This window comes from Cervus canadensis, chromosome 11 (genome assembly GCF_019320065.1).
Source record: "Cervus canadensis isolate Bull #8, Minnesota chromosome 11, ASM1932006v1, whole genome shotgun sequence".
Taxonomy (NCBI): Eukaryota; Metazoa; Chordata; class Mammalia; order Artiodactyla; family Cervidae; genus Cervus; species Cervus canadensis.
The window spans coordinates 31,908,916-31,935,400 of NC_057396.1; the positions used below are offsets into that span (position 1 = coordinate 31,908,916).

At 47.4% G+C, this 26,485-nt stretch overlaps 1 protein-coding gene across 4 annotated transcripts in view; it reads left to right on the forward strand.

Annotated features, from left to right (window-relative positions):
- Positions 1-203: 203 nt before the first annotated feature.
- The window catches only part of ABCC8 (ATP binding cassette subfamily C member 8), a 78,429-nt gene continuing 52,147 nt past the window's right edge, over positions 204-26,485 (forward strand). For all 4 annotated transcript variants that reach the window (XM_043482393.1, XM_043482395.1, XM_043482394.1 and 1 more), the window contains exons 1-8: positions 204-454; positions 1,737-1,878; positions 5,502-5,623; positions 11,266-11,432; positions 13,074-13,316; positions 14,194-14,382; positions 22,106-22,270; positions 25,492-25,647. In XM_043482393.1, the coding sequence (XP_043338328.1) occupies positions 307-454; positions 1,737-1,878; positions 5,502-5,623; positions 11,266-11,432; positions 13,074-13,316; positions 14,194-14,382; positions 22,106-22,270; positions 25,492-25,647 (1,332 nt within the window). In that variant the 5' untranslated portion in view covers positions 204-306. The remainder of the gene's footprint in view (positions 455-1,736; positions 1,879-5,501; positions 5,624-11,265; positions 11,433-13,073; positions 13,317-14,193; positions 14,383-22,105; positions 22,271-25,491; positions 25,648-26,485) is intronic.

The window sequence follows — 26,485 nt, forward strand, 5'->3', positions numbered from 1 at the left end:
CGCGCGCAGCGGGGCACCCACCAGGCGGCCCCCCGCACAGCACCTCGCTTGGGCGCCGCAGCTGAAACTCCCGGTCCCAGCGCGGCCGGGCGGGTCTGGCTCCCCGCCGCCCCCCGGGGCCCCGCAGGTAGCGGAGCAGGGAGGTGGGGGGTGGGGGCGCGGGAGCGCCGGCGGGGCGGGGCCCGCGGGGTGGGGGCGGGGGCCTGGCGGCCAGGCCGGGCCGCGGAGCTACAGGGGACAGAGCGCGCGAGGCGCGTGGAGCCTGCTGCAGCCGCAGCCCGAGCCGGAGCCCGCGCCGGCGCCGCCATGCCCCTGGCCTTCTGCGGCAGCGAGAACCACTCGGCCGCCTACCGGGTGGACCAGGGCGTCCTCAACAACGGTTGCTTCGTGGACGCGCTCAACGTGGTGCCGCACGTCTTCCTGCTCTTCATCACCTTCCCCATCCTCTTCATCGGTGAGCGCTCGGGGCGAGCGGCGGAGGAGGGGAGGGCGAGGCCGGGAGGGAGGAGGAGGCGCTGCGTCCTGCCGCTCTTGGTGTCCCCTTGCGGGCGGGCGATCGCCGCTCGCCTCCCTCCGGGGTTCCCCTGCTCTGTGTGATGCCCCTCGGTCCCTCCGCTCGCACCTCCGCGCAGCCCTCACCACTGGGATGTCCCTGAAACCTCACCAACCACAACGGAAGCTCCTGACCCAGAGGACCCCAAGTTTTGCCACCGCAGGGCTAGAGCCGGAATGGAGACAGGGGAAGGCAGGGGGTCTCTGTCCGCGCTGGAAAGGTCGGGAGGGGGTCGGGCTGTACTCTCAGAGGCGCTAGGTAGGGAGCCGGGTCACCCCTCCCCCAGGGCACCCTCCTCGTCAGCCGCCACTGGGGCCCGGAGGAGAGCAGCCTGCGCCTCGGAAGCTGGGATGGAGGCCCTGCGAGCCCTCGGCTGAGCCGGACAGTGGTGGTCAGCAGCCTCCGGAGATCCTGGGATCCCACTCGCCCTGAGCGAGAAGAGGCTCCGCTTCCCCAGCCAACCCCATCCGGGCGCGCGTGTGCCTAGAGTGCAACTTCTCAGGCTCCATCAGTGCAGAGCCCATCCGACTTAGCAGCGACCCCGGAGGCCCCCAGAGTCCTGTTTGAAAACCCTCTGCAGAGCTGGGCGGAACCGCCCCGGGGAGGTTTTCAGTGCCTCTTTCCTGGGGTCCCCTGTATGTCTCTCCAAGACCTCGAATTTCACAAGCTGGCTAGCTCTGTCAACTCACAGGGTGTCCCCTGCTTCCCCCCAAACCTGTTAATTCCCTCTAATTAAGAAAAAAAAGCAAATCTTAACATTCATACACAGCTTTTGGGAAGAAAGGAAAAATTCTCATCTCACAGAATTAAAAAGAGGAAGATGCTGCAGAAGCAAAAAGTTGCTAGTTACTGACAAAGACAATTAGAAATAGGAAGGAAGCTATGCTCACAGATACATCAAAAATTGTACCAGCATTTACACTGTTGCTGTCAACCAGATGGTTTATTTACGCTGTAGTTTGTCACATGAAAAGCCAGATATAAAATGGGTACCTACACATGTGGGCCTCTGTGGGTCTGGGCTTCATGCAAAGACATTTAGTTCAAGTGAACAGACTGGGGCACTGTCCTGGGTACACTCCTCATCCCCACCATGGGCCCAGTGTCTAAGCACCTTCCTGGGGTTCAGGAAACCTCCTCCAGGTGAGCCAGGCTCCCCGCCTCTTCCTGTGTCTCCTTGCAGGATGGGGCAGTCAGAGCTCCAAGGTGCACATTCACCACAGCACATGGCTCCACTTCCCGGGGCACAACCTGCGCTGGATCCTGACCTTCATGTTGCTCTTCGTCCTGGTGTGTGAGATCGCGGAGGGCATCCTGTCTGATGGGTGAGTAGCTCTCAGAGGGCCGAAGAGAGTGGGTCTCTTCCAGGGTGCCTCCCAAAAGGCCCAAGGAGACCCCAGCTCACCTTTACTCCATGAGCCGATATGGTTTCACTTGCTAATAAATTCAGCAACTGTTCACCTAACATCTGTATGCTAGGCTGTCTGTGCCAGGCACTGGACACTGAGAATCATACCCTACCCAGATCTGCACATCAAGACCCAGTGAAATAATCCTAGAATTTATTAGAGTACCGTAGCTTCTGTGGATATACTCAGCCTCCCTCACAGGCTGTTGGAGTTACCTTCTCAGGGTAAAAAATCAGTCTTGCTTGAGACCTTTCCTTGGCTCCCAATTGTTTTCAAGGTCCCAAGTACTTAGCCTGGCATCCAGGTTCCTCACAGTTGGCCTTCCCTGTCTCGAGCCTCATTCCCAAAGGCCTTCTCCCCATGCCCACCTTTCCCAGGGCCTCACAGCATACTCTCCACACCTCTGCCACTGCACAGGTCATACTGTATGTTCTCATCTGTATCTATTTGCAAACTCTTTCCCCCTAAGCCAGAAAGGCCTCAGAACTGGAAGCTCCATTTTCTTTATCTTTGTATTTACCGTGCAAGGCACATGAGAAAGTTCCGTAGACCCTTAGTGACTCCTTAAGAGGATAAATGAAATAATCTTGCAAGTAAGTATTCTGGGAGGATAAAGGAAGGCAGATTGGGCAAGCTTCATGGTTGAGGGGGCTTCTGAGCCGAATCTGGAAGGATGACTAGGGTTCCGAGGAGCAGAGGAGTTCCGGAGAGGGTGGGAGCGGTGCGGCGGGGCTAGTGTGAAACACACCAGAGCTGTGAAGGCTGAGACTTGGACACTGAGGGCCTCTCCAGGAAGGTTTCCAACACCAGGCTGAGGGTTTGAGTTGAAATTTGCAGGCAGTTTAGAAGCGATGTAATCAGCACAGCACTTGGAGGTGAGAACTTGAGGGCAGGGTGGCAGCCGTGAGTAGCTGGAGGTAGAAACAGCACCTAGGAGGTGACCGCGGTAGTCTAGGTGAGAGGTGACTGCAGCTGAAAGTGGTATGTCAGTAGCCAGGGGTGCAGACAGGGAGGAGGTGAGCAGCCATCGCGTTAAGGAAGAATGACTCCCTGGGTGAAGGGGTGGTGGAAGGTGGTGGGCATTTGGCTTAAATAGCTGAGGTCCAACCCCTGTAAGTGGGGATTAGACTATGCTCAGATTCCACTCCTGCCAACCCTGGCTCCTGGAGTTGGACAACCGGGGGAGGGGATCGGGGGTCCCCACCCCCATTGATACACATACTCCCTCACCCTCCATTCCCACTGCATCCTGGCTTCAGAAATAATCTCTGTGATAACTGCTTGCCTTGGGCTTCCTCCAAAGCCCAAGAGATGAGTAGGACAAGAATGCATACTGCCACATAACTAGCAGGTGAGAAGTCTGCCTCCCGCCTTCCATCCCAGCACACTTTCCAAAGCAGCGCAAATGCCAGAGAGGGGAGGGCTGCCTTGTGAGCCCTGGGGCCAGAAGATACTCACTGGGCTATAAGGAACAAAGCAATGGAGAGGAAGACATCCTATCTGTAGAAAAGGTAGACCTCGGTCTTCACCAGCGTTTCTGCTATGCCGCGTATCAGCTGTAGGACTTTGGACAAGTCACCCAGCCTTCCTGGGCCTCACTTTCTCTACCTGTGAAATGAGCTTCATAATCCTTGCCTGGCCTGCTTCATAGGAGAGTCCAGGATGATTTTAGAGCATGGAGAGAATGCAGAGTGCAGAGTGGCAGAGCCCTGGGCAGATAATACACTCCCAGGATGTGGCAGACTAGAAAAAATCTGGCTGGGGACTCCTTCCTGCTGGCTGTTCAGCAGACCCCCCTGTGTGGGCAGCACCTGTATCCCAAACCTCTCTACGCTCAGTGCAAATCACTATCAGCTCCCCAGAGGGTGAGTCAGCTCCTCAGTTGGGCACTTGTCACCTAGTGTCTGCTGGTTTCCATCTGTAGCCTACACCCCTGGGCAGGCGAGCATGAAAGAGGGACATGGGCAGGGAATCAGACTGGAGGAGAAGCCGTAGGGGCCTTCAGAAGGCAGGGGCCTTCTGACACCCCCAATCCACCCACCCTGGGTTTACAGACTTGCTGAGAAGTCTACAGGGCAGATAAGAGAGGGGGTGTTAAAGCAGTGGTCTTCAAGTATAAGCCTCATTTGGGCTTCCCAGGTGGTGTTAGTGGTAAAGAACCTGCCTGCTAATGCAGGAGACACAGGAAACATGGGTTCGATCCCTGGGTAGGGAAGATCCCCTGGAGGAGGGCATGGCAACCTATTCCATTATTTTTGCCTGGAAAATCTCATGGACAGAGGAGCCTGGCAAACCACAGTCCATGGGGACACAAAGAGCCAGACACAGATGAAGTGACTTAGCACACATGCAAACTTCTTACAGTGATTAATTAAGGTATCTAACCTATAGGGCTTCTTATCTTCCTTTAAGAATTATTTCTCTGTGGTGCTCTGAATTTAGAACAACCAAATGTTTTTAGGTTATTTAGAAATTTTTTTTCTTAACATAGAATGTTTTCCCAGACCAGCATAAACTGGAAAAAGCCCTGTAGAAACTTTTACCTAATTTGTTATCTAAGTCAGTATGTATTATTCAATAAAGCAGCCAAATCTGTTTAAGTCGTGTCATAAAATTCTTATTTCAATTATGGTTATTCATTGTCATTTTATCTTATAGAATATTTATTATTTCTACCTTCTACTGCAAACAAAAGACTGTATTTAAACTTATGAAATAACATTTTAGATGTCACTTAAAATCTATGCAGGGGTACAGAGTTTCTCAAAATTCTTTCTTTTTAAAAAATGTTCTATGTATTTCTTTTAAAAATGTTTATTTATTATTTTTTTGTCTGTGCCAGTCTTAGTTGCAGCATGTGGGCTCTAGTTCCCTGATCAGGGATCGAGCCCACGCTCCCTGCCCTGGGAATGTGGTGTTTAGCCACTGAACTGCCAAGGAAGTCACTTCAAAGTTATTTCAAGGAACACAGAGGCGAGAGTTTTGAAGGACCCCTGGGCAGGGTGTTGGCTGTTCCCAGTGTCCCCACTAGTGACTGCCTTGTACCTCCTGTAACAGTGTGAAGGCCTTGTGCTGAGACTATCCACTAATCAAGGCTTGAAGAATATCAACATTTACAGTCTCATTTAACAAGAAATCTGGAGGCCACCGTTTTTAGTTGGTGTGGTGGCTTAGTGATGGCATCAGGACCCCAGCTTCTCTGCATTCTGGTTGCAGGCTAGAAGCTTTGCAGCTGTGACTGCCAAGGCCAGCTTCCCTCTGCCAGATCCTATAAGTGTGAACCCAGGGAGAGAAGACCATGAATTTCAAAGCCTGAACACCAAACCCTCGTAGCATCTCCGTGTGGACGCCTGGGCCCCTTAGTTAACAGACGTGTTTGGGGTACTGCCAAGCAGAGCTGCCAACATATAGCCGCCACGCGTGTGTTGTGGAGGCCGCACTGCATGCTGCGCCCTAAACACAAGGCCTGGGCTACTCTGTTGGGGTATGGCACAGCTCACCCACATCTCCTCTCTCCTTCTCTCTTGCCCTCCTCTCAGGGTGACCGAGTCCCGCCATCTCCACCTGTACATGCCGGCCGGGATGGCGTTCATGGCCGCTGTCACCTCTGTGGTCTACTATCACAACATTGAGACCTCCAACTTCCCCAAGCTGCTGATCGGTAGGGAAGCGGGAGGGGTGAGAGGGGGAGGGAATAGGGACTTCGATTTGTTCCTGTGCCAGGCGCTGTTCTAGGCGCTGGAGGTTCAGAAGTGGAGAAAAATCCCTGCCATTGTGGAGCCTCAAGTCTGGTGGAGGAGACGTACAGACAAAGACAGTAGACAAACAAGTAGTGATGATGCTAAGAACACAGAGTAAGGAAAGTGGTAGAGAGGAAAAGCTGTGTTGCTGTCTGTATAGCATGCCCGGAGGAGGCCTCTGGTAAGAGTGAGCATGCAGACTTTGGGGGGTAGATGTTGCATGCAAATGGTAAAGCAAGTGCAAAGACCTTCTGATAGGCGCAAACTTGGCAAAGAAGCTGGTGTGGGCCAAGGCAAATGTGGGGAGAATGGTTGAAGGTTAGGTCAGGGGCCAGGAGAGGACCAGAAGACTCCTAGGCTTTGGGCCTGGGCACCTGCGTGAACAGTGTGTTAGTGACTGATGTGGCAAAGAGCAGGAGTTGGGGTGTTTAAGCCACACTGAGTTGAAACAGCCAGCTCAAGTATCAGGCAGGCAGATAAACAAGTTGGGCACTCAGGGGAGGTCCGGGGCAGTCATGGCTTTGTAGGTGGCATGTAAAACTTGAGCCTAGATGCGGTAACCTTTAGAAAAGAGAAGGGCCCCAAGACCAGAGCCTGCGGTTTGCCAACGCTTAGGAGTGCCCGCTCAGACCTTCTGACACCATGTGACTGGGGTCCCAGGCAGAGACAACGGTGATGACTGTTGACCTTTATTGAAACTGTACTGTGTGCCAGCCTCAATGCTAAGCTTCCTCCATGCATTATCTCACTTAACCCTGACACTCTCCCTCTGTACTGTTGCTATCCCCATTCTACAGACGTGAACACTGAACTCAGGTTACACATAATGACAGCAAACACTCATTTAGCACCTCCTATGTGTCAGGCACAATCCTAAGCATTTTACATGTATTAACTCCATGTAATCCTTACAACAACTCTATGAGGGAGGTACCATCATTACCCTTTTGCAGATCAGGAGACCAAGGCTCAGAAGTTAAGTGGTTTGCACTAGTCTTCCCAGCTAGTCAAGGGGTAAAATCTGGTTTAGAACCCAGGAGTCTGGGACCCAAGCAGGCTCTTAAAAAGAATGAAGCTGTGTGTCTAAAAGTCCTCAGACTGTGTTGGACCCGAGGTATAAATCCACAGACCTTCCTCTGTGTGGGGCTCGGTCTGTGTGCCTAAGGCCAGGCTGTACATCTGACTGTTAGCTGTGGTCAGACTGTGTGTCATTAAGTCAGACCATGATTTTTAGAAGTCACAGCATTAATTGACAACTGGAGTCTGGAACTCTCTGGGCTAAGCCAGAGATAGCCTGGTGTCATGAGTGGGAAGGGGGTGCTTCCCAAGCTAGTCTCAGGTCTACCTTCCTGGTAAGGTGGGAGCTGCACTCCTTCAGGATCGTCCAAGAGATGCCCTCTCCCCAGGAGCCCCATGTGAATATGGTTGGGGGACTGAGGGGCAGCAGGTGGAGAGATGTTAAATACAGGCTTCAGAGAGCCTCCCGCACCAGTGTCTGAAGCAGGTTCTCATGCATAGAGACCCTTCCTTATTCGCCAGGCTCGGCTGACCAGTGCCCCTGGAAACACCCTATCTGCACATCTGGCAAGTTCATTTTGTCATTCTCCAGAAAGCATACAATATTCTCTTCCTAAAGCACCAATTGGGCTTCCCCTAGCTCAGCAATAAAGAATCTGCCTGCCAATGCAGGAGACACACAGTTTTGATCCCTGGGTTGGGAAGATCCCCTGGAGAAGGGACTGGCAACCCACTCCAGTGTTCTTGCCTGGGAAATTCCATGGACAGAGGAGCCTGGCAGGCTACAGTCCAGGGGGTCGAAAGAGTTGAATACGACTTAGTGACTCAACAACAACAATGAAGCACAAATTACCACCCTTGGACAGACCAGTCTTTCTCCAAGGAACAAGGACTAACTCCCTCCATTCCCCTTAGGTAGAGTTTTACTCTCTGTGGAGCCAGAAGTTCTAGAACAGGGAAAAGTGAAAAGGATGCACCCCATGGGCTGCAGGGCAGTGAGTATTAGAGAAAGAACTGTCCTTCTGTGGAGGCTACTGCCTGGTCACAGGTCTGGAGTCGTACAGAAAGGTGAACCGTGATGCAGCTTACAGTGTCCTGAGAAGTAACCTTGTTCGTGGACCTGGGTGAGATCAGGAGGTATTCTATGAGAAGGTCATGTTTGAGTTGAAAACGGAAGGATAGGTAGGAACTAGTTGGGGAAAGGGACAGGGAAATGCTTCCGACAGAAGGAGCAGCATATGCAAAGGCCCAGAGGCAGAAGAAGGAAAGCACATTAGGAAATCTGGGGTGGGAGAGGGAGGTGGTGCTAGAGTGCAGCGGGCAGAAGGGAGCTGAGCTGTGAAGGCTGGAGTGGCAGGTGTGGCAGGACCTTGAAGGCCACACCACAGGCGTTGGTCTTTATCCAAGGACAATGGGAAGCCACTGAGGGTATGTAACATAAAACTTATTTTAATCACTTTTAAATGTACACTTCAGTGGCATTCAATGCTTTCACCTTGTTGGATAAATATCACCACCATCCATCTCCAAAACTCTTTCATTTTCCCATTAAACAATAACTGTACACATTAAGCAATAACTACCCTCAACCTTTTAAAGCTGGCATTCTACTTTCTGTCTCTGTGAATTTGACTACTTTAGGCACCTCATTTATGTTAAATCGTGCACTATTTTGTCCACTTAAAGTTCATTTAACTTTGTTTTATAGTCTCAAGATTCACCCATTTGTAGCACGTGTCAGAAAGTTCTTCCTTTTTAAGGCTGAATGACTTTCCATTGTGTATGTCCCTGTGTGTATATATATATTCTATCGTGTATATACACATTCCATTGTATATATACATATATTTTATATGTATACCATATTTTGTTTATACATTCATCCATCAATAAGCAGTTGAGTTGCTTCCACCTTTTGGCTATTATAAATGATGCTGTTATGAACATGGGTGCATTGAGATCTTATTTCATTAAATGTATTGGTCTCTGGAGGGCGGGAGGGGAAGTGGGGAAACCATGAGAAATCTCTAACAGTAGTCCAGAGGAGACATGATGGTGGCAACCCAGGTGGCCACCCAGATGGACAGAAGTGGATGGATTCAAGATAATTAGGAAGTAAAATAGAATTTGGTAATAGGTAGGATGTGGGGGTGAGGGAGAGGAGAGCGAGGGAAGAAGCAGAGGTAATGAGAATCAGAGGGTTTTTTTTTATCACTTTATTTTTTTAACTTTTTATTTTCTATTGGAGTATAGTTGACCAACAATGTTGTGGTAGGTTCAGGGGAATTCAGAGTTTAAAGCTCAGCAGCAGCCTCTGTGCTGTTCTTTCCCCTCTCCTGTTCTCTCAGACAAGCCCTAAGCTTTTACCGAGCACTGCTCTATCTGGCCACAGGCTGAGGGCGCAGCACTGTAGGGTAAGGTTGTGGAAATTACCCCTGGGCTTAGTCCTGGGTCCACCACTAACTCTCTGTGTGACCTTGGACAAGACGCTCAGGCTCTCTGAGCCTCAGTCTCCCCATCTGGACAGGAATAGTAAGGCCCTGGCTAAGTCATAGGGTTCTTATAAAGATCAAACCAGATCCTGTCTGTTAAGCATTAGAGGCAAGACCAATCTGAGACGTATTTACAAGTCTTGGTCCCAGTAGGAAACACTCACGAAGGCCTCCAGAGCTTCTGGTGGCTGGGATAGTGTCTACTGGGAGAATATAGGTGTGGAGGCAGGGGTATGGCCTCCAGCTAGGGGATTCCTTGTGACCCAGAGACCAGACTCAGCTGAGAGCATCCAGACTTGAGGGCTGGGGCCAAAAGCAGACACGCCTGCCTTCTATCCTGATGCTCTCACTCGAGGACCTGAGATAGTGGCATTCGCCCCTCCCCAATTCAGTGTCTCAACCTAGTTCCCAGCCCAGAGCCAGGCTGAGACAGACCGCAGCTCTTGTCCCCAAGAGATGCTCTGGCATTCATGTCCAGGCCCACCCGGGGAGGGAAGGCAGGGTGACGGTCTTCTTCCCTCTCTGTAATTCCTCTAGAGTAGAACTCTAGGCATTTGGGCTGACTTTATATCATATATAAGATCCCATATGTCATATATCGTAAACCATATGACTCTAGGGAGTAAGGGGGAAGGACCGCCTATGCTAAAGCTCTCCCTAAAGGGGGACTTAATTACTGCTCTCTTTTGTCGTCACCAGTAAGCCAAAACCGGCTGGCTTATTGGTGGATTTGAATGGGGTAGATAGGAATTTAGAGGATAGAATCCACCAATGGCCTCTGACATTTATGGTCCCAGGTCTGAAATCTGGAGATGATAAATATATTAACACCTGATATCCAAAGAGCACCCAGTGTGTGCCAGGGTCACTGTGCTAAATGCTTTCCATACATTGCTCACAACAACCTTTGAGGTAGTAATATTATTATTCCCATTTATGGATGAGGAAACTGAAACCTAGATGCGTTAGGTGACTTTCTCAGGATCATGTCGAATCTGAGCCCAGGCGTATCTGGCTGCAGGCCCAGCTCTAACCACAATACGCACTGCCTCACAGGAATGTGACTCGCTTTTTTGTATCCCCCACTCCCCAGGCTCCCTGAAGAGCATCATCGTGCCATAGTGGGCTCTGGGCGAGGTGGGCCAGGGACCTAGGCCCTCACCCTCCCTCTGGCATTAGCTTGCAGTGAGCTTGGGCAGGTCCCCTCCTCTCTCTGGGTCTCAGCTTCCTCATCTGTAAAATTAAAGGACTAGATTGAAGGACCTTTAAGATATTCCCAGACTGGGGATTCCACAAGGAAGCCATTATAAGGTGGAGCCTACATGTATTAGGCATTAGGCTAGCCCGGTTATGCCACTTAATGGCTGTGTGACCTTGTATCAGCTACTAAACCTTTCTGATTCCTTTATCTGTTTAATACAGGGTGATGGCAGGACTTTGCTCACAAAGCTTTTGTAAGAAATAAATGAGATAAATATGTTTAAAGTGCTTATTTGACACAGTGCCTATAACTTAGCTAAATTCAAGAAATAATTCCACCATTTTTCTTCTTATTTATTATAAAGGAAAATTTGGCTGACCACCTTGACTTAGGAGATTATTATTATCTCCGAACATGCCTGTCATGAATGTTTTAATGTATGCGCATTCCTTCTCTGGTAGCTCAGACAGTAAAGAATCTACCTGCAATGCAAGAGACCCGGGTTCAATCCCTGGGTGAGGATGATCCCCTGGAGAAGGGCATGGCAATCCGCTCCAGTATTCTTGCCTGGAGAATTCCATGGACAGAGGAGCCTGGTGGGCCACAGTCCATAGGGTTGCAAAGAGTCAGATGTGAATGAATGACTAACACCTTTACTTTCACTGTCTCAAAATCATATATTCTTATATTCACACACACAGACATCTCTCACTCTGAGTGTGCTTGCCCACAGGCACACCTCCTCCCTGACACACTTTTCTCTCCTCTTGCACACACTTGCGCACATGTGAGTGCACACACATACACATACGTGCGTGCACGTCCTCCCTGCTCTCTCGCCTCTCCCCGGCAGCCCTGCTAGTCTACTGGACCCTGGCCTTCATCACCAAGACCATCAAGTTTGTCAAGTTCTACGACCACGCCATCGGCTTCTCGCAGCTGCGCTTCTGCCTCACGGGGCTGCTGGTGATCCTCTATGGGATGCTTCTCCTCGTGGAGATCAACGTCATCAGGGTGAGGGTAAGCAGGCCCCCTGGGCTGCACCCACCTGCGGACACACCTGGGCCAGGGCAGGGCTGCTGACCAGGGTCCTGCCCCTGGATGTGGGCTGCCACTCTGCTTCTTAGCCAAGTCCTGGAAGGAGTCTGCTTCTTTCACCTGTCCTCAAAAGGAGAGTTGAGGCCAGTGAGGGATGTTTCAGGAGGAACGTTCCATCCAGCCCAGCAGCCCTCTACCCCAGGCTCCCAGGGGGAGAGGAGGTGACAGCTGAGGCCATAGGATCTGGGTTTGATAGGAAATAAAACTTCAGGTTCTGGCTTCTCTGAGTTTGATTTTTTTTTTCTCTTTGAGGTGGGGGGGCTTGTTTTATTTTAATGTATTCATATAATTACACATGAGTTAGTAAATGTGGTAAGTGTGGCTACATACATATCTTTTGAGTTTGGGTTTTTTTTTAATCATTTCTGCTTGCTCCCTTTTCCTCTCTGAGATTCATACCTTCCCCTCCCTCAACCAGTCCCTCCCCAGGTAACCCAGATTAACATTCTAGTATGTATCCTTCCATTCTTTTTATTAATATATTGTGCTTACATACTTGCATCTGTTAAGGATATCTCCGTAACATAAATATGTATTGTTTCTTTCAGTGTTTGTTTTGTAAAAATGGGATCATATTACATATAGTTTTTTGCATCTTGTTTTTCTCATCCATCAGATATCTCTTAGGACTTCCTCCAAGTCTAGTATGGTTAATTTAGTTTTCTTAATGGCTGCATAATATTCCATTGTGTAACTGAGCCATTGCCCTATTGACAGGCATTCACTTTGTTGCCAATTTTTTTTGTTGTTGTTGCCAATTTTTTGCCATCACAAATAATGGCGTGTTAAACATACTTGTATCTATGTAAAGCTGCTTCTATTTCTATGGGAGGGAATCCAAGGAGCAGAGTTGCTGGCTCAAAGGGCCTGTGTATTTGAAATGTTAATTGATGTTGCAGATTGCCTTTCAGAAATGCTGTAATCTACCAGCAATGAATTAGAAAGCCCTTTCCCTTCCTCCAGCCAGCAATGTGGGCTATAGCCTTCTCTAATTTGGGCCAGTCTGATGAGCGTGAAGTGCTACTTTAATTTGCATTTCTCTGACTCCTCTGCTTTTAGTTGGTGATGTGCAGCATACAGAGGCTTTCATATTCTCTGCCTCCACTGACCCTTGCAGCATTGCTGTGATACAAGTTAAATCCCCTTTTTAGACGAGACGTTTTAAGATGAGGTTTGTCCAAAGATACCTTGCTAGTAAGTGGAGGGGGCAGAATTCGAACCCAGGTCTGCATGGGTCCACATTCTGCAAACCCTATATGAACATGGTAGTTTCTTCAGATTTATAGGAGAGAGAAGATGGCATATGGGAGACTCCTGCTCTTGCCCAACCCAACCCAGCCCAGGGGATTCAAAGTAGGACCTCGATGAAGAGTTATGAGTCAGGAGGCCCTGGCACTGGTGGTCAAGAGGAGTTGGGAGGGTCTTTTTCCTGGGAAGAGGCAAATGATGGCCCGACCTGTTAGAAATCAAGGGTGGGGTGCCACAACCCCAGATCTCTGCTGGGACAAAGCAGAGGTGATGAGAAGTTGCACTTACCCTCCCCCGTGTCCCGTGCGCCCACAGAGGTACATCTTCTTCAAGATGCCAAGGGAGGTGAAGCCCCCAGAGGACCTGCAGGACCTGGGGGTGCGCTTCCTGCAGCCCTTTGTGAACCTGCTGTCCAAAGGCACCTACTGGTGGATGAACGCCTTCATCAAGACGGCCCACAAGAAGCCCATCGACCTCCGAGCCATTGGGAAGCTGCCCATTGCCATGCGGGCCCTCACCAACTACCAGCGGCTCTGCGAGGCCTTCGATGCCCAGGCGGTCAGTGGGGGCGTGATCACACTCTCCGTTCCTTGTGCTCTGGTTTAGCGTCACAGACAGGGAGCTCAGAAAGCATCAGGTCAAACCCCTGATGGGACAGTGGGGAAACTGAGTCCCATGAGGGAAAGAGGCTTGCCCTAAGTCACACAGTGAACCAGGGAGAAGTCCAAGACCAAAGACCCATAGGACAGTCACAGCTGGAATGATCCTCATGGTTTAGGTCACCTAGCCTAACACTTTCATTGTCCATGTGGGGAAACTGAGGCTCTAAAGGGAGGTAACCCTACTGGATTTCCGGTGTCTTATGGTCTTTCTTTTGGAGCTCAGTGACTTTACAGGTGGGGATTGTCAGCCATTTGGAGAGCAAGGGCATTAGTGGCCTAATCCTTGCAATAACTCTATGAGTTAGGCCAGAAGGCATCTCCTCAAATCACTGATGAGGAAACTGAGGCCCTGAGAAAGGCCATGACCTCCCCAGAGCTAGCCTACCTCTGGCAGGTGGCAGAGCCAGTCACCTGACTCCCCATCCAGTGCTCATTCACTGCCCCTGCCCTAGCATTTCAGAGGAAAACACCAAGACAGACACAGTGGCATTGGACTGACATATGTCAGGTCCTTGTTACAGCACTATGCTCACCACACAGTCCCTGCCCAGCTGTGTGACCTTGATCCATCACCTGGCCTCGGTTTCCCTATCTGGACCACGTTAGGTCTCTATATGGACCCATACAACCATGCACTTGGTGGCTCTATAATTTCTTCCCTGACTTCACCTTTTTGCAGCAGACGTGGCCACTGGGTTTCTCTAGGCAGCAGGAGCCAGGGGTTCCCTGGGAGGCTGGGCCCTCAGCCACTCTGACTCTGTCTCTCTGGGCAGCGGAAGGACATGCCAAGCACACAAGGTGCCCGGGCCATCTGGCAGGCCCTCTGCTGTGCCTTCGGGAGGCGCCTGGTCCTCAGCAGCACGTTCCGCATCTTGGCCGACCTGCTGGGCTTCGCCGGGCCACTGTGCATCTTTGGAATCGTGGACCACCTTGGGAAGGAGAATGGCGTCTTCCAGCCCAAGGTAGGCCCCCAGGGGTAGAGCAGGGCACCCTCTGCAAGGTTTTCATTCACTTGTGAGAACAGGCAGGAGGTTGATGTGTGTGAGAGTGGATGCACAGGGCAGTTTCTCACCATGCAGAGCCCTTAGCAGTATCTGTCTCTAGGAGATGTCTGCATCTGGTCAGCAGAAATGCTAGAAGGCAAGCTTGTGCCCCTAGAGAATTTATGGTGCCCTACGCTTTTGACTTAGCAACTAAACAGCGGCATACCGTAATCACCATAATACCTCTCTCGGTTATATCATCATTCGGAAAGTTGCAGGAAGTGTCTAAAGCTTTTATTTATTAGTTTTTAATTCATGCTATCTTAACAGACTCTTGATAACTTTTATGGGATCTCTGTTCTTCAGTTTTGTATGCTCATAGCGCTTGAGGCTCTGCAGGGCCACTTTGGTGGCTGCTGTTGTGGGGAGGAGAGTGGGATACCTCCATCTGGGAGGCTTTTTCTCTCTCCACTCCAAATTTTGTTAAAAGCTGCCCCAGTTTTATTAACATGTTAGAACTTCCCATTAAAATTTGTTTAAAAAAAAAGAGTTCTGTGTCTTAAAAGTATTTGAAACCCATTGGACTAGATGATACACAATGGCCTTTCCATCTTTAAAGATGCTACAAACTGAAATTTGTCAGACAACAGAGACAGAAAATCTTTCTGGGGTTCGTTTTCCTTCCTTGGGGCAATGGCATTCATTCTGGGGGTGAGGGTGGAGTACTTAATTCTTTGATCTGTTTCTGTGCTGCTGCTTAGGTTTCTTGTTGTTCAGTCGCTCAGTCACATCCGACTCTTTGTGACCCCCACAGACAGCAGCACGCTAGTACGTCCCTGTCCCTCACTATCTCCCAGAGTTTGCTCAAACTCATGTCCATTGAGTCGATGATGCCAGGTTTAGATGACCACAAAATGGAAAACTTTTCACCTCTAATAAGATTCAGAGTCTTATTTCCCCAGCAGGAACATCATTATAACCTTTTAACCACAAATAGACTGTCCAAAAAAGATGCAGGTAATCACTAATTAGGGATCTGATTACTAATTTACGACTTCCCCTTGTGTAGTATTATCCATCTCGTGGGTTCCATAACTGCAGATACCATTTAATTCCCAGGAGGTGCATATGAATTTTTTCCCAGAGACATAATTAATCAGCTGAGCACTTTTGGCCAGGAATATGAGACACTCTAAGTCTGTCTGATTTACTCAGCAAACAATTATTGAGCTGTATTATGTGCCAGACCTGGGTAAGACTGAGAGAGTATAGAGACAATGATTATAATGAGGAAGATTAATAATAACAACCACTGATTGACTGCTTAATACATGCCTGGCTATGTGCAGAAGTTATCCATGTGTTATCTCATTGAATCCCTAAAACAGCCTTTTAGGGTAAGTTTTTTTTTTTTTTTTGTAACAACCTTTTGAGATATAATTGACAAAACCATACAACTTATAAGGTAGGTATCTTTAATCCCCATTTTATAGATGAAGAATTTGGGGCTCAAAGAGATTAAGTAACTTTCCCTAGGGTCTCTCAGCTAGTTAGTGACAGAGTCAGGATTTGAAATCAAGTCTCTTTTACTCCATAGTCTGGGCACTTACAATCATGATGTTAAATTGATTATTACTATCAAGTCTTCATCTCTGGCCTCGAGGAATATGAAACCAAATGGAAGAGAGAGAAATCTAAATAAAATATTTTATGTGTGCTGAGTCACTTCATTCATGTCCAACTCTTTGTGACCCTATGGACTGTAGACCGCCAAGCTCCTCTGTCCATGGGATTCTCCAGGCCAAGAATACTGGAGTGGGTTGCCATGCCCTCCTCCAGGGGATCTTCCCAACCCAGGATCTAACCTGTGCCTCTTCTGTCTCCTGCACTGGCAGGCAAGTTCTTTACCACTAGTGCCACTCATGTGTTAAATACTGCTACTTGGAAGTAGATACAAGGAACTATAGGAAAAGGAGTAATTAACTCAGCCAGTGATCATGATAGCTTCAAAAAGGAGAAGGTATTTGAATGGGGCTTTGACAGATGAGTAGGAGTTACCTAGGCTAAGATGGGTAGATTTCTTGTTCATTTAAAAATGTGAGAACTATTAACTTGGAAATAAATTTCATGAAAACTTTACAGTACTTCACAATTTTTTCACTTTTAAAAATGTTTATATAATGCATCGATTTCTTTAAAAAAACTAACATGAGAAAGCCTTTTTAAAAAAAAAAAGGAAAAGAAAAAATGATTAGGACTCTTTTTGCTTATTTAGACTTCAGTGGCTCTTGAGACCTCCTCTGGCATTTGAGCTGCTGAACTTTATTTGGCCCAAAAAGCGGGGAAGAGACTGTTTCTTTTGTAAAAGGGTCACCTTCAGCTTCAGTCTAACCATAAATGAAAAAAAAAAGGAAATGTTAGTTACTCATTCGTGTCTGACTCTTTGTAATCCCATGGATTGTAGCCCGCCAGGCTCCTCTGTCCGTGGTATTCTCCAGGCAAGAATACTGGAGTGGGCAGCCACGTCCTTCTCCAGGTGATCTTCCTGACCCAGGGATCAAACCCAGGTCTCCTGCACTGCAGGCAGACTCTTTATGTCTGAGCCACCAGGGAAGCCATAGGGGATTCCCAAATACTCCACACTGATAAGCCTGCAGCAGTATGGAGCCGACTGTTAACACTGAAAAGTGACACCAGCCAGAGCCCTTATCAGCTTGTCCACATCATCGTCTTCATCCTGTTTCCCTAAACTCTTACACTAGTCTCCTAAGAACTCTGGGGCCAGATGTATCAAAGAAATGGCAAGAACAACACTTAGAATACTAGTTCATTTGAATGTTAGCTTTGCCTTCTCTTTTCTCTTTGTTGGTACACAAACCCTGGGATTTGCTGCCCTCTCATTGGAATGCTCTTGTCTTAGTTACTTGTCAGCACATAAATCGCCGAGACAGATGGCCCTGCCTCAGTGGCAGCAGGCCTTATCAAATCTAATATTTGTTCCCAGCAGCCCAAATGCAATCAGCAAATTACAGACATAGAAACGAGAGTTGAAAGTAAATATCGTCTCCAATGTCAGCAGCAGAAAGTCCTCAGTCGTGTGGTTGCCTGGGATATGCCTTAATTCTCATGTAGTGGGGGAAAGTGAAGTGAAGTTGCTCAGTCGTGTCCAACTCTTTGCGATGCCATGGACTGTAGCCTATCATGTTCCTCCATCCATGGGATTTTCCAGGCAAGAATACTGGAGTGGGTTGCCATTTCCTTCTCCAGGAGGTCTTTCCAACCCAGGAATTGAACCTGGGTCTCCCGCATTGTAGGCAGACACTTTACCGTCTGAGCCACCAGGGAAGGTCTAGTGGGGGAAACGGGTCATTTATTGAAGTTATTTGGTTCACCCCCGCCCCACCCCACCTCCCAGTGGCTCCCACCCAGAGAGACAGGTGCTATCCTGGTCTTCATGAACAGGGAAGGAAGCTCTCTAGCTGTGTTTAACAACCCTCTCCGTGAGAGAGCCCATCTTCCAGCTCAACCTGGATCCATCCTGCAGCAGTCGGCGCAGCGGGCACCCACTGTTTACTCTGTTATCAGTGGCTGCCCTGTCGTCCCTTCCCTTGCCAGGATACTCACAGTTGGCAAGAAATCACGCTGCCCTTGGCATCCTCAAGGACAGGCATTTCTTGTTTCTTCTTTTATTACTGGAAGTGTCATATGGCCTGCTGGATCCTCAACACTCCTGTCCCCGCTGTCACTCCCCAGGGAACACTGGGACCCAGGCCCTGCAAAACCCCTGATAGATCTCTTTCCAGCCCCCTCCCTCACCCAACCCCCACCCACAATCTGTCACCTGCCATGGATGCCTCTGATCTGGCTGGAGGGCAAGGGAATTGGATTTATAAAGAACTGCTGGCATCTGAAACCGGCCAGCACTGCCATAGGCTGTCAGCTGAGCAGAGGAAGAAAGAACAGTTTGGGTTTGATCTCAGGGCCAAACAAAGCTTCACACGGCCTCTAAACCTCCATGGGGATCGTGTGTAGGTTAGTGTGTGTTTCTGAATGAGTTCTCCTGGGTCCTGCTTATGAGTCTTTGTGTGTGTTTTTCTGTTGTCCCTGTGTCTCTTGGTATGTCTGTTTCTGTGTATATCTGTGTCCCCATCTGGACACCCATATTTGTGGCTGTCACTCTGGGTACTTTGAGAACTTATACACATTTCTGTGACTGTGATGTCAATGTGCAGGTTGGTCTCTTTATGACGGTGTCCATGTGGGTGCTCTGGTCTGGCATGCCTCACTAACTCCCTCTGAACTGCAAAGACGTGTTTTTGATGTCACGTCCTCCAGGAAGCCTTCCTCTGATTGAATTAGATGCTCCTCTTATGTGCTCTGTAATATCCTATGTTTGCACCATCAAAACACCCATTTTCTTGTTCTTCAACTTGACCCTGAGTCCCCTAAGACAGGATCTGCATTGGCTGTCCTCTGTGTGCCCAGCTCCATGCCTGACACCCCAAAAGCACAAGAGAACTGATTTTTCAATGAAAAATGCAGACATTACCATATACTGAGTGCTTATACTTACTACAAATCTTTATTTCTCCATACCATGTAACATGTGGGATCTTAGTTCCCCAACCAAGGATCAAGGCAATGCTCCCTGCGTCGGGAATGTGGAGTGTTAACACTGGACCACTGGGGAAGTCCTAAGAAAACTTTTTACTTACATTGTTACGCTAAATTGTCATAACAGCTCTCTGAAGTAGAAACCCTTAATAGCTTCATCTTCCATGTAAAGAAACTGAAGCTCAGAGATGTTGAGGAACTTACAAAAACACAGTCACTAACATAATGAATCAGAACTTGAACTCAGATATGGGCTAACCTCAAACTCTAAACCACCATGTCAAATGGCTGTGGATGGATGGGTGGGTTCCTTGGTCTATAAGCGGTCAAAGACAGTTATCAATGTTTTTACCATGGCCTTCCAGTGCTGGGACCTTACATTCTGCATGCCTTGATTGGCTCAACTGTAAAATAGGGAAATGGATAGCTTCTATAAAAAGTATATGGGAGATGAAGATCGTATGCATTGATTACTTTAAAAGATATTTATTGAGTGCTACTATGCAAACCCCTGGAAACAAACACAATTTCTTCCCTGAGAGTTTGTGAAAATGTGAGACAAGGGCATCTGATCTTCCAAAGCATTTTCCACCCACCAAATGTCAAGTTGTAAGTCCTTGGCCTTTCTCTCCAGCTGTCAAGGTGCTGGGCAATGCCAGTGCCCTGACAGCCATTTGAAGCTTCCCAAGGCTTGCCGCCCATGAGCAGTATCCCTGGCCTCTTTGGCTAGTCTAGTACCTACTTCTTAATCAAAAGGTAGCTACTCTGGCCCCTATCTCTTTTATGCTGTCTCTTTGAAGAGAGATAAAAAAAAATGACCCAATGACTTACACTGCAAGCAGAATTTCATTTTAACAGGTCACAAAACTCTTGACCCAAATAAATATTATTTCTGACCCTAGGGTGTGTGCGTTTTGGGGAAGGGGAGCAAGGCTTTTCCTTTAGACCAAAAATTCCAACAAATTCTAAAAAGAGAATTTGTTGCTTTGTGGAAAATGTACAGATATTGATGAGGGCATTTAACAAAGAACACACACGCACCCGTAACCTGAACAATGAGATCGGTTGATTTTTTTAGCCCTCATTCTGCAGCCTATGGGCTTTCTGATCATTGTGACATAGTGAATGTGAGCCGTTCCATGCTACTTAAGAGCTTTCATGATGATTGATGTTCTTGGGTACATAGTGTTTCCCATGAGTATCATAATATACTTAACCATCCCTTGTGGTTACACATTTACATGGATTTTTGCCTGCTCTAACCCAGAGAAAGTACATCTTTGCACATACAGCTGTTTCATTATGTTAAATTATTTCCTTTGGGATAAATCCCCACCATGTCCTTTGTGGCTTCAAAATAATAGACTCCATTCTCCAGAGCTGAGTCTCTACAGAGGCTGGTAGAACAGAAGAATTCCAAGGCATGTTAAACATGACCAGGTTTTTCCCTAGACCAGATGCCTTCATTTTGGACCCAGAACTCGCCAACTGGGCAGGTTTCAGTCCCTGCAAGGTCACAAGCTTGCAGCTGACAGTAGGAGACTCAATGTTAAAAGGTTGGATGAGGCTCAGGTAGTGGATCTATGGTAGTGTTTTTGGCATCACATGGTTTCACGTTCACATCTTTTCCTTTATCAGCATGTGACCCTGGGCCAGCCACTTAACCACGATGAAACTCCATTTCCTCATGTATAAAATTGGTCTAATAATGGTATGCTTCTCATTGGGTATTGTGAGCATTGCACCTGGTAAACACTGGGCCCTGCCCCTTGCTTCCCTGTAAGATTGGGTCTCAAACTCAGCAGCCTAATTTTAAGGTCCATTTTGCTGCTTCCAGCAACCCCCACTCTCTTCCTTCTCCCTTCCCCCCTCTGCCTTTCCCCCTTGTACTTTAACAAGTGAGACAGAATCAGGGGCTTCAGGTTTCAGTAGGACCCTCTTTCTAAGAGACCTCAGTTTTCCCTGTGACTGTTTCCTGCTGTCCCCAAAAGGGAGCAACCCTGTCCTACAGAGGAAGGGCGATATAGCTGTAACCAGAACCAGCTCCATGGACCTGTGAGAGCTGGTTGAAGGCCTCTATTGAACCAAGAGGCAAAATCTTTCCTACCATCAGAAAGGTCTATATCCAGGATGTAGGAATTTCTGACTCTAGAAAAGGCCTCCACTTAGAATCCTGACCCTTTCAGCCTGATCCTCGTGTGGACACTCCCTCAGGCTCCTTCTCATCATTTTGTTCCCACCACTCTTTACCCTGCAGCAGCAGCTCCCACAACCTTCCAAACCACTTGCAGAGTTCAGGGCAGAGTCTCAGAAAGGGGTGAGCTGTGTCTTTATGGAAACATTGATGTGGAGCAATGGACTTAATCAAGATCAAAGTTTTCCTGGGAGCTGTTGATGCTGAATTTAGAAACAGACATGCTGTTGTTCCCTGGTATCTTTAGCAACAAAATCAAACCATTTGGTTTATTTCTCCCACTGCTTATCATCTAAGATCTTGCTGGAGGTTCAGAAAGCCTTCCATTTGAAAGGAGGTCCCAGGAGCCCACAAGACTGGGGTGCTTGGGTCTGAAATAGTCCATTACAGGCGATGCGGTCCCATCCCTCCCTGGGAGCAGTACTGCCTTGTTTTCTTCTGGTCTTTCTTCCCAGGAATTTCTACACTGCAGGCTGTTGGTGAGTGTGAGACAAAACCTCAGCTGATTCCACTTTTGTAGCAGAGAATACATGTAGTATGATCTGTTTTAGTGGTTCTAGTTTTGACTGCTTTGTGATTTGCTCTATTTATTCTTGCCCCATTCAGAGTGAAATCCCCTGGCCTCATGTCCACAAAGCTGAGAATCATATTTATGGACATAAGGTTAGAACTGGGTCACGTTCTGTTTACCTAAGTGGGTTGATGGAGAGAGTATAGGCAACCCTCTCTATAGTTACAAGAATGTTTAGCCTGATTTTTCCACTCATAAACAGTTGCACAAGGCTTGCAAGTATGGAGAGACCTATAACAATGGCCTCTGTGGCCCATAACAGGTATTAATGGTGGTCATTTTACTGGCAATGACAGCTACCTCTGAATTTCTCTTTCCAACAGACACAGTTTCTCGGAGTTTACTTTGTCTCATCCCAAGAGTTCCTTGCTAATGCCTATGTCTTAGCCGTGCTTCTGTTCCTTGCCCTCCTACTGCAAAGGACATTTCTGCAAGCATCTTACTATGTCGCCATTGAAACTGGAATTAACTTGAGAGGAGCAATACAGGTACTTGAATGATTATCTTTTCACTTTGCAATAAGGACCACATTATGTGTCCTCATGAACACTCAAGAATGATTCCGCTGTGAATTTATTGTTTTGTTGCCCTTTGACAGTGTTTTGAAACTAACCATTGACAAGGCAGTTGACACGGTGGAAAATGCCTTGGGCTGGCCTTGGAACTGTAGTAGTTCCAGCCCTAATTCTGCCTTGGACTAGATCTGAGATGTCAGCTGCTTAGCCTAAAGTGGGACAGACATCACTAATCAATCACAGAACTTTTTCCTGCTGAATGCAAGTGCAGCCTCATAATCCTTCTACAAATACTGTTCCAGGGCTCTGCTACTGGACAGTCTTCTTTGCTTACAAAAAAGCATCTTTGACATACCAGGATTAGATAGACTGAGTAGCTCAGATGGTAAAGAATCTGCCTGCAATGCAGGAGACCCAGGTTCAATCCCTGGATTGGGAAGATCCCCTGGAGAAGGGAGTGACAATCCACTCCAGTATTCTTGCCTGGAGAATTCCATGGACATAAGAGTCTGGTGGACTACAGTCCATGGGATTGCAAAGAGTCAGACACGACTGAGCAATTTCAGACCAGACCAAGATCAGTTTGAGCTCTTAAGTCTCAGGCCATGATGAGAGGGATATATCTGGCCTGGTAGGTCCCTGGGTCTAGGTTCTTGCTACTGCCTGCTGTGACTTCCTCCTCAGAGTCTGTTGGAAGGCTGATCAAAGTCAGGAAGGATTCAGGGACCCTTTAGGCAAGGTAGTGATGAAGCCCTCTGTTTTCATTAGAATTTTGGTTCCACTGTTAGAACGGAGAGACCCAGTGTGATCGTGGCTTAAACAGGATGGAAGTTTGTCTTTCACGTTTGGTCACGGCTGATACAGTCATCAGAGATCTTGGCTCCTTCTGTACTGTTGCGCTGCCAGCCTTCTCACATGACTTTGTCTCATGGTTTAATGTGACTATGGATATCACCACTATTGTGTCTGCATTTAAACCAACAAGAATAAAGGTGGGACAGTAGGAGGGAAAGCTGCCTTCTTTTCAAATCATGATGCAGAAGTTGCAGAGATCCTCTTCCATCCCGTTGGAGAGCAATTGGCCACATGGATGCACCTAGAGAGGCTAGAAAGTGTGGCTTTATTCTTGACAGGCTTTTATGTCCTGCTACAAATTCTTCTTATGAAAAGAAGAGAATGGATAATGGGGGACAACAGCTAGCAGATTCTGCCGTACCCAGCAATGCCCATGAAGTCAGCAGAACACTAAGAGGTTGTGACTAAATCCCAAAGCTGCCTCATTCTTCAGAAATGTTCCTCAAAATCATTTACATTGACTGGTCCTCTAGGAGCCAGGATCAGAAGCACTGCAGAAAAGGGACTAAAGAGAAGGGTATAGCCTAGGCTGGAGACAGTGTCAAGGTCCAAACTCTGGTTATCTTGGTATAGTCCATGTGAATGGTGCCCCCTGGAGTTGTGTAGTACACAACTTGTGAAGCTGTGCATGACAACACTCCATCTCCAGTGCTTTTTTGTTGAAAAGCAGAGCCATTTCCTCACAAAGGTCATCATGTGATAATGATGGAAAGATCCCAGAAAAAGCTAAGACACTTAAGACTCATAGGGGTTCAGATCTAGGAGAACCAAGCTGTTGCAAGTTCAGAAAACCTTTCTAAAATCCCAACCTCTGTTCAGAGCCTTCCAGTGATAGGCAGGAATATACCACTACAAACAAAAGCCAGTTTTGTAGCCAAGCAGTTTTGTAATTAAATCTACTTTCTATTTCTGTCATAAATCACACTGTAACCTAATATTTTCCAATTATGTTAAAAGAGGCAAATATGGCTTTTTAATGTATTAGCATGTAATTGTTTTTATTAAACTGTCTGAATATTTTGCATGAATAAGAAAGATTAATTTATTATGCCCCCAAAAGAAAATGCTGGCATTAATTATGGGAACAAATTAGAAAAAAATTCTTCCTTTCAAAGATTTACGGAAATCTATAGATAAAGATTTATGTCTTCATGAGTTTGAGAACAACCACAGTTCTTTCACAAAAGGTTATGAAGCAAAATTCCTATATTGTATATAATTTTTGACATATACCAGATTTTAGTTGTGTAATTTTGTGAATGCTTGTCTTTACTTAATAATGCTTTCTTTGTTAGTTTACCTTTGTTCCTACTTCACTGAAACTAGATTTATTATTATTCTTTAAAAATCGATTGTATATAACTTAGGATAAGCCTAGATCTATCAAAAAAAATGTCACTGCCATTGTTTTAAACCTCAACTACGGTGTACATAAACTCAAAAAAGACAGAAGGTCATGCTTCAAGCAGACCTGCCCCACGAAAAAGCCTGGCCTTACACAAAAGATGGATTAAGGGCTGGGAATCCACCTTACAACATAACGCACAATAGAATTTCCTTCAAGAGCAGGCATCCCCAGGTCATTAAGACAGAAATGCACTTTTCCTTGTTTCAGGACACATAGCCTGAAAATTGCCATCTTTCTGGGAGGCACAATCGCTCTGCACATAGAGCTTTTAGGTTCAGAGCTCATGGAAAGCCATTACCATGGCTGTTCCTCATGTGCCCTGGAGAGACAGAACAAGGTCCTTGGGGGTGGCTGGACTCGGGATAGTACTAGAGCTGATCAACATACGCATTGTCTCACGTAAGACCTTCCCAGGCTGAACCCTTGTATTTATTTCAAGGCTCAATTAAGACAGGATTTAGCCCCAGAGCAAACCCCTTTCCCCATTAGAGAAGCCACATTAAAACAGATGGCTGCCACCTTTCATCATTTTTATGGCTCTTAAGTATGTTCTCCACTGGCCTCCAGTAAATCAAGAATACAACTGGGCATGGCAATCTGCTTTTAAGATTTAAAAGCCAATTAAGTCCTGTCTCCAAGGGAAAGGTCCTGCTTGCTGGGGAAGTAGCTTGTCATGCTGGTGTAGATTCCTCGTGGGAGTGCTGCCTCTCTGACTTGCTTGGACTGTGGTCAAAGCCCTTTACCTCTCTGAGCCTTAGCTGCTCCATTTATAAAACTGGAACAGTCACACAGTGCCCTTTACAGGGCTGCTCTGGGGCTCCATGGGGGGGATTCCTGAAGAGCCCCCGGCACTTTAGAGACACACGGCATCTGGAGTGGTGATTAGGGGGTTGATGATGACAACCGTGAAACACTCTACTCTCATTTCCAGACCAAGATTTACAATAAAATTATGCACCTGTCCACCTCCAACCTATCCATGGGGGAAATGACAGCCGGGCAGATCTGTAACCTGGTAGCCATCGACACCAACCAGCTCATGTGGTTTTTCTTCTTGTGCCCAAATCTCTGGGCCATGCCAGTACAGGTAAGAGATGTGTGCTTTGTCTGGAGTTGGGAGACACAAAATTGGAATCTGCTGGTGCAGGCACAGTGGCTAAGAGCCTGCCATCTTCCATTCCATGTTTACCTATACCTTTCACCTCCTCGGGATCTCCATGGGGTACATCCTGGGTGTCTACACTGCCTCACACTCTCCAAGGGGTCTAGGCATCTCTCTTGATGATCAAAGAAGGCAATGGTTACTAAGACTTTAAAAATGCAGCCAACCTTAAAAAAAAAAAGCAAAACAAAACTGAAGAATAATCATGTGTAGAACACTTTCACATAAAAGCTGTTACATTGAAAAGTGTACATGATGTGTTTTTAAGTGCGCTTTTAGTATTCAAAACATATATCTAAAAACATGATGCGTTTTAGTATTCACAGTGTGCTTCCTGCTAAATTGGAATACACATATGTATGCATTTGCACAGATCCACACAGGAAAAAAAGAACTAAAGGGCCTCATGGGGGCTTACAAGTGATTTTTTTAAAGAAATGAATTCTTTTTAAAACTTTATTTATTTTTGGCTGTGCTGAGTCTTCGTTGCTGAGCGGGCTTTTCTCTAGTTGCGGTGAGTGGGATACTGTTCATTGCAGTGCACCGGCTTCTCATCTGCTGGCTTCTCTTGTGGGCTACAGTAGTCGTGGCCTGAGGGTTTGGTGGTTGCAACTCCCAGGGCTCTAGAGCACAGGCTCCATAGTTGTGGTGCACAGGCTTAGTTGCTCCACGGCACGTGGGATCTTCCCAGATAGAGATGAACTCATGTCTCTTACATTGGCAGGTGTGTTCTTTATCACTGAGACACCAGGGAAGCCCTACA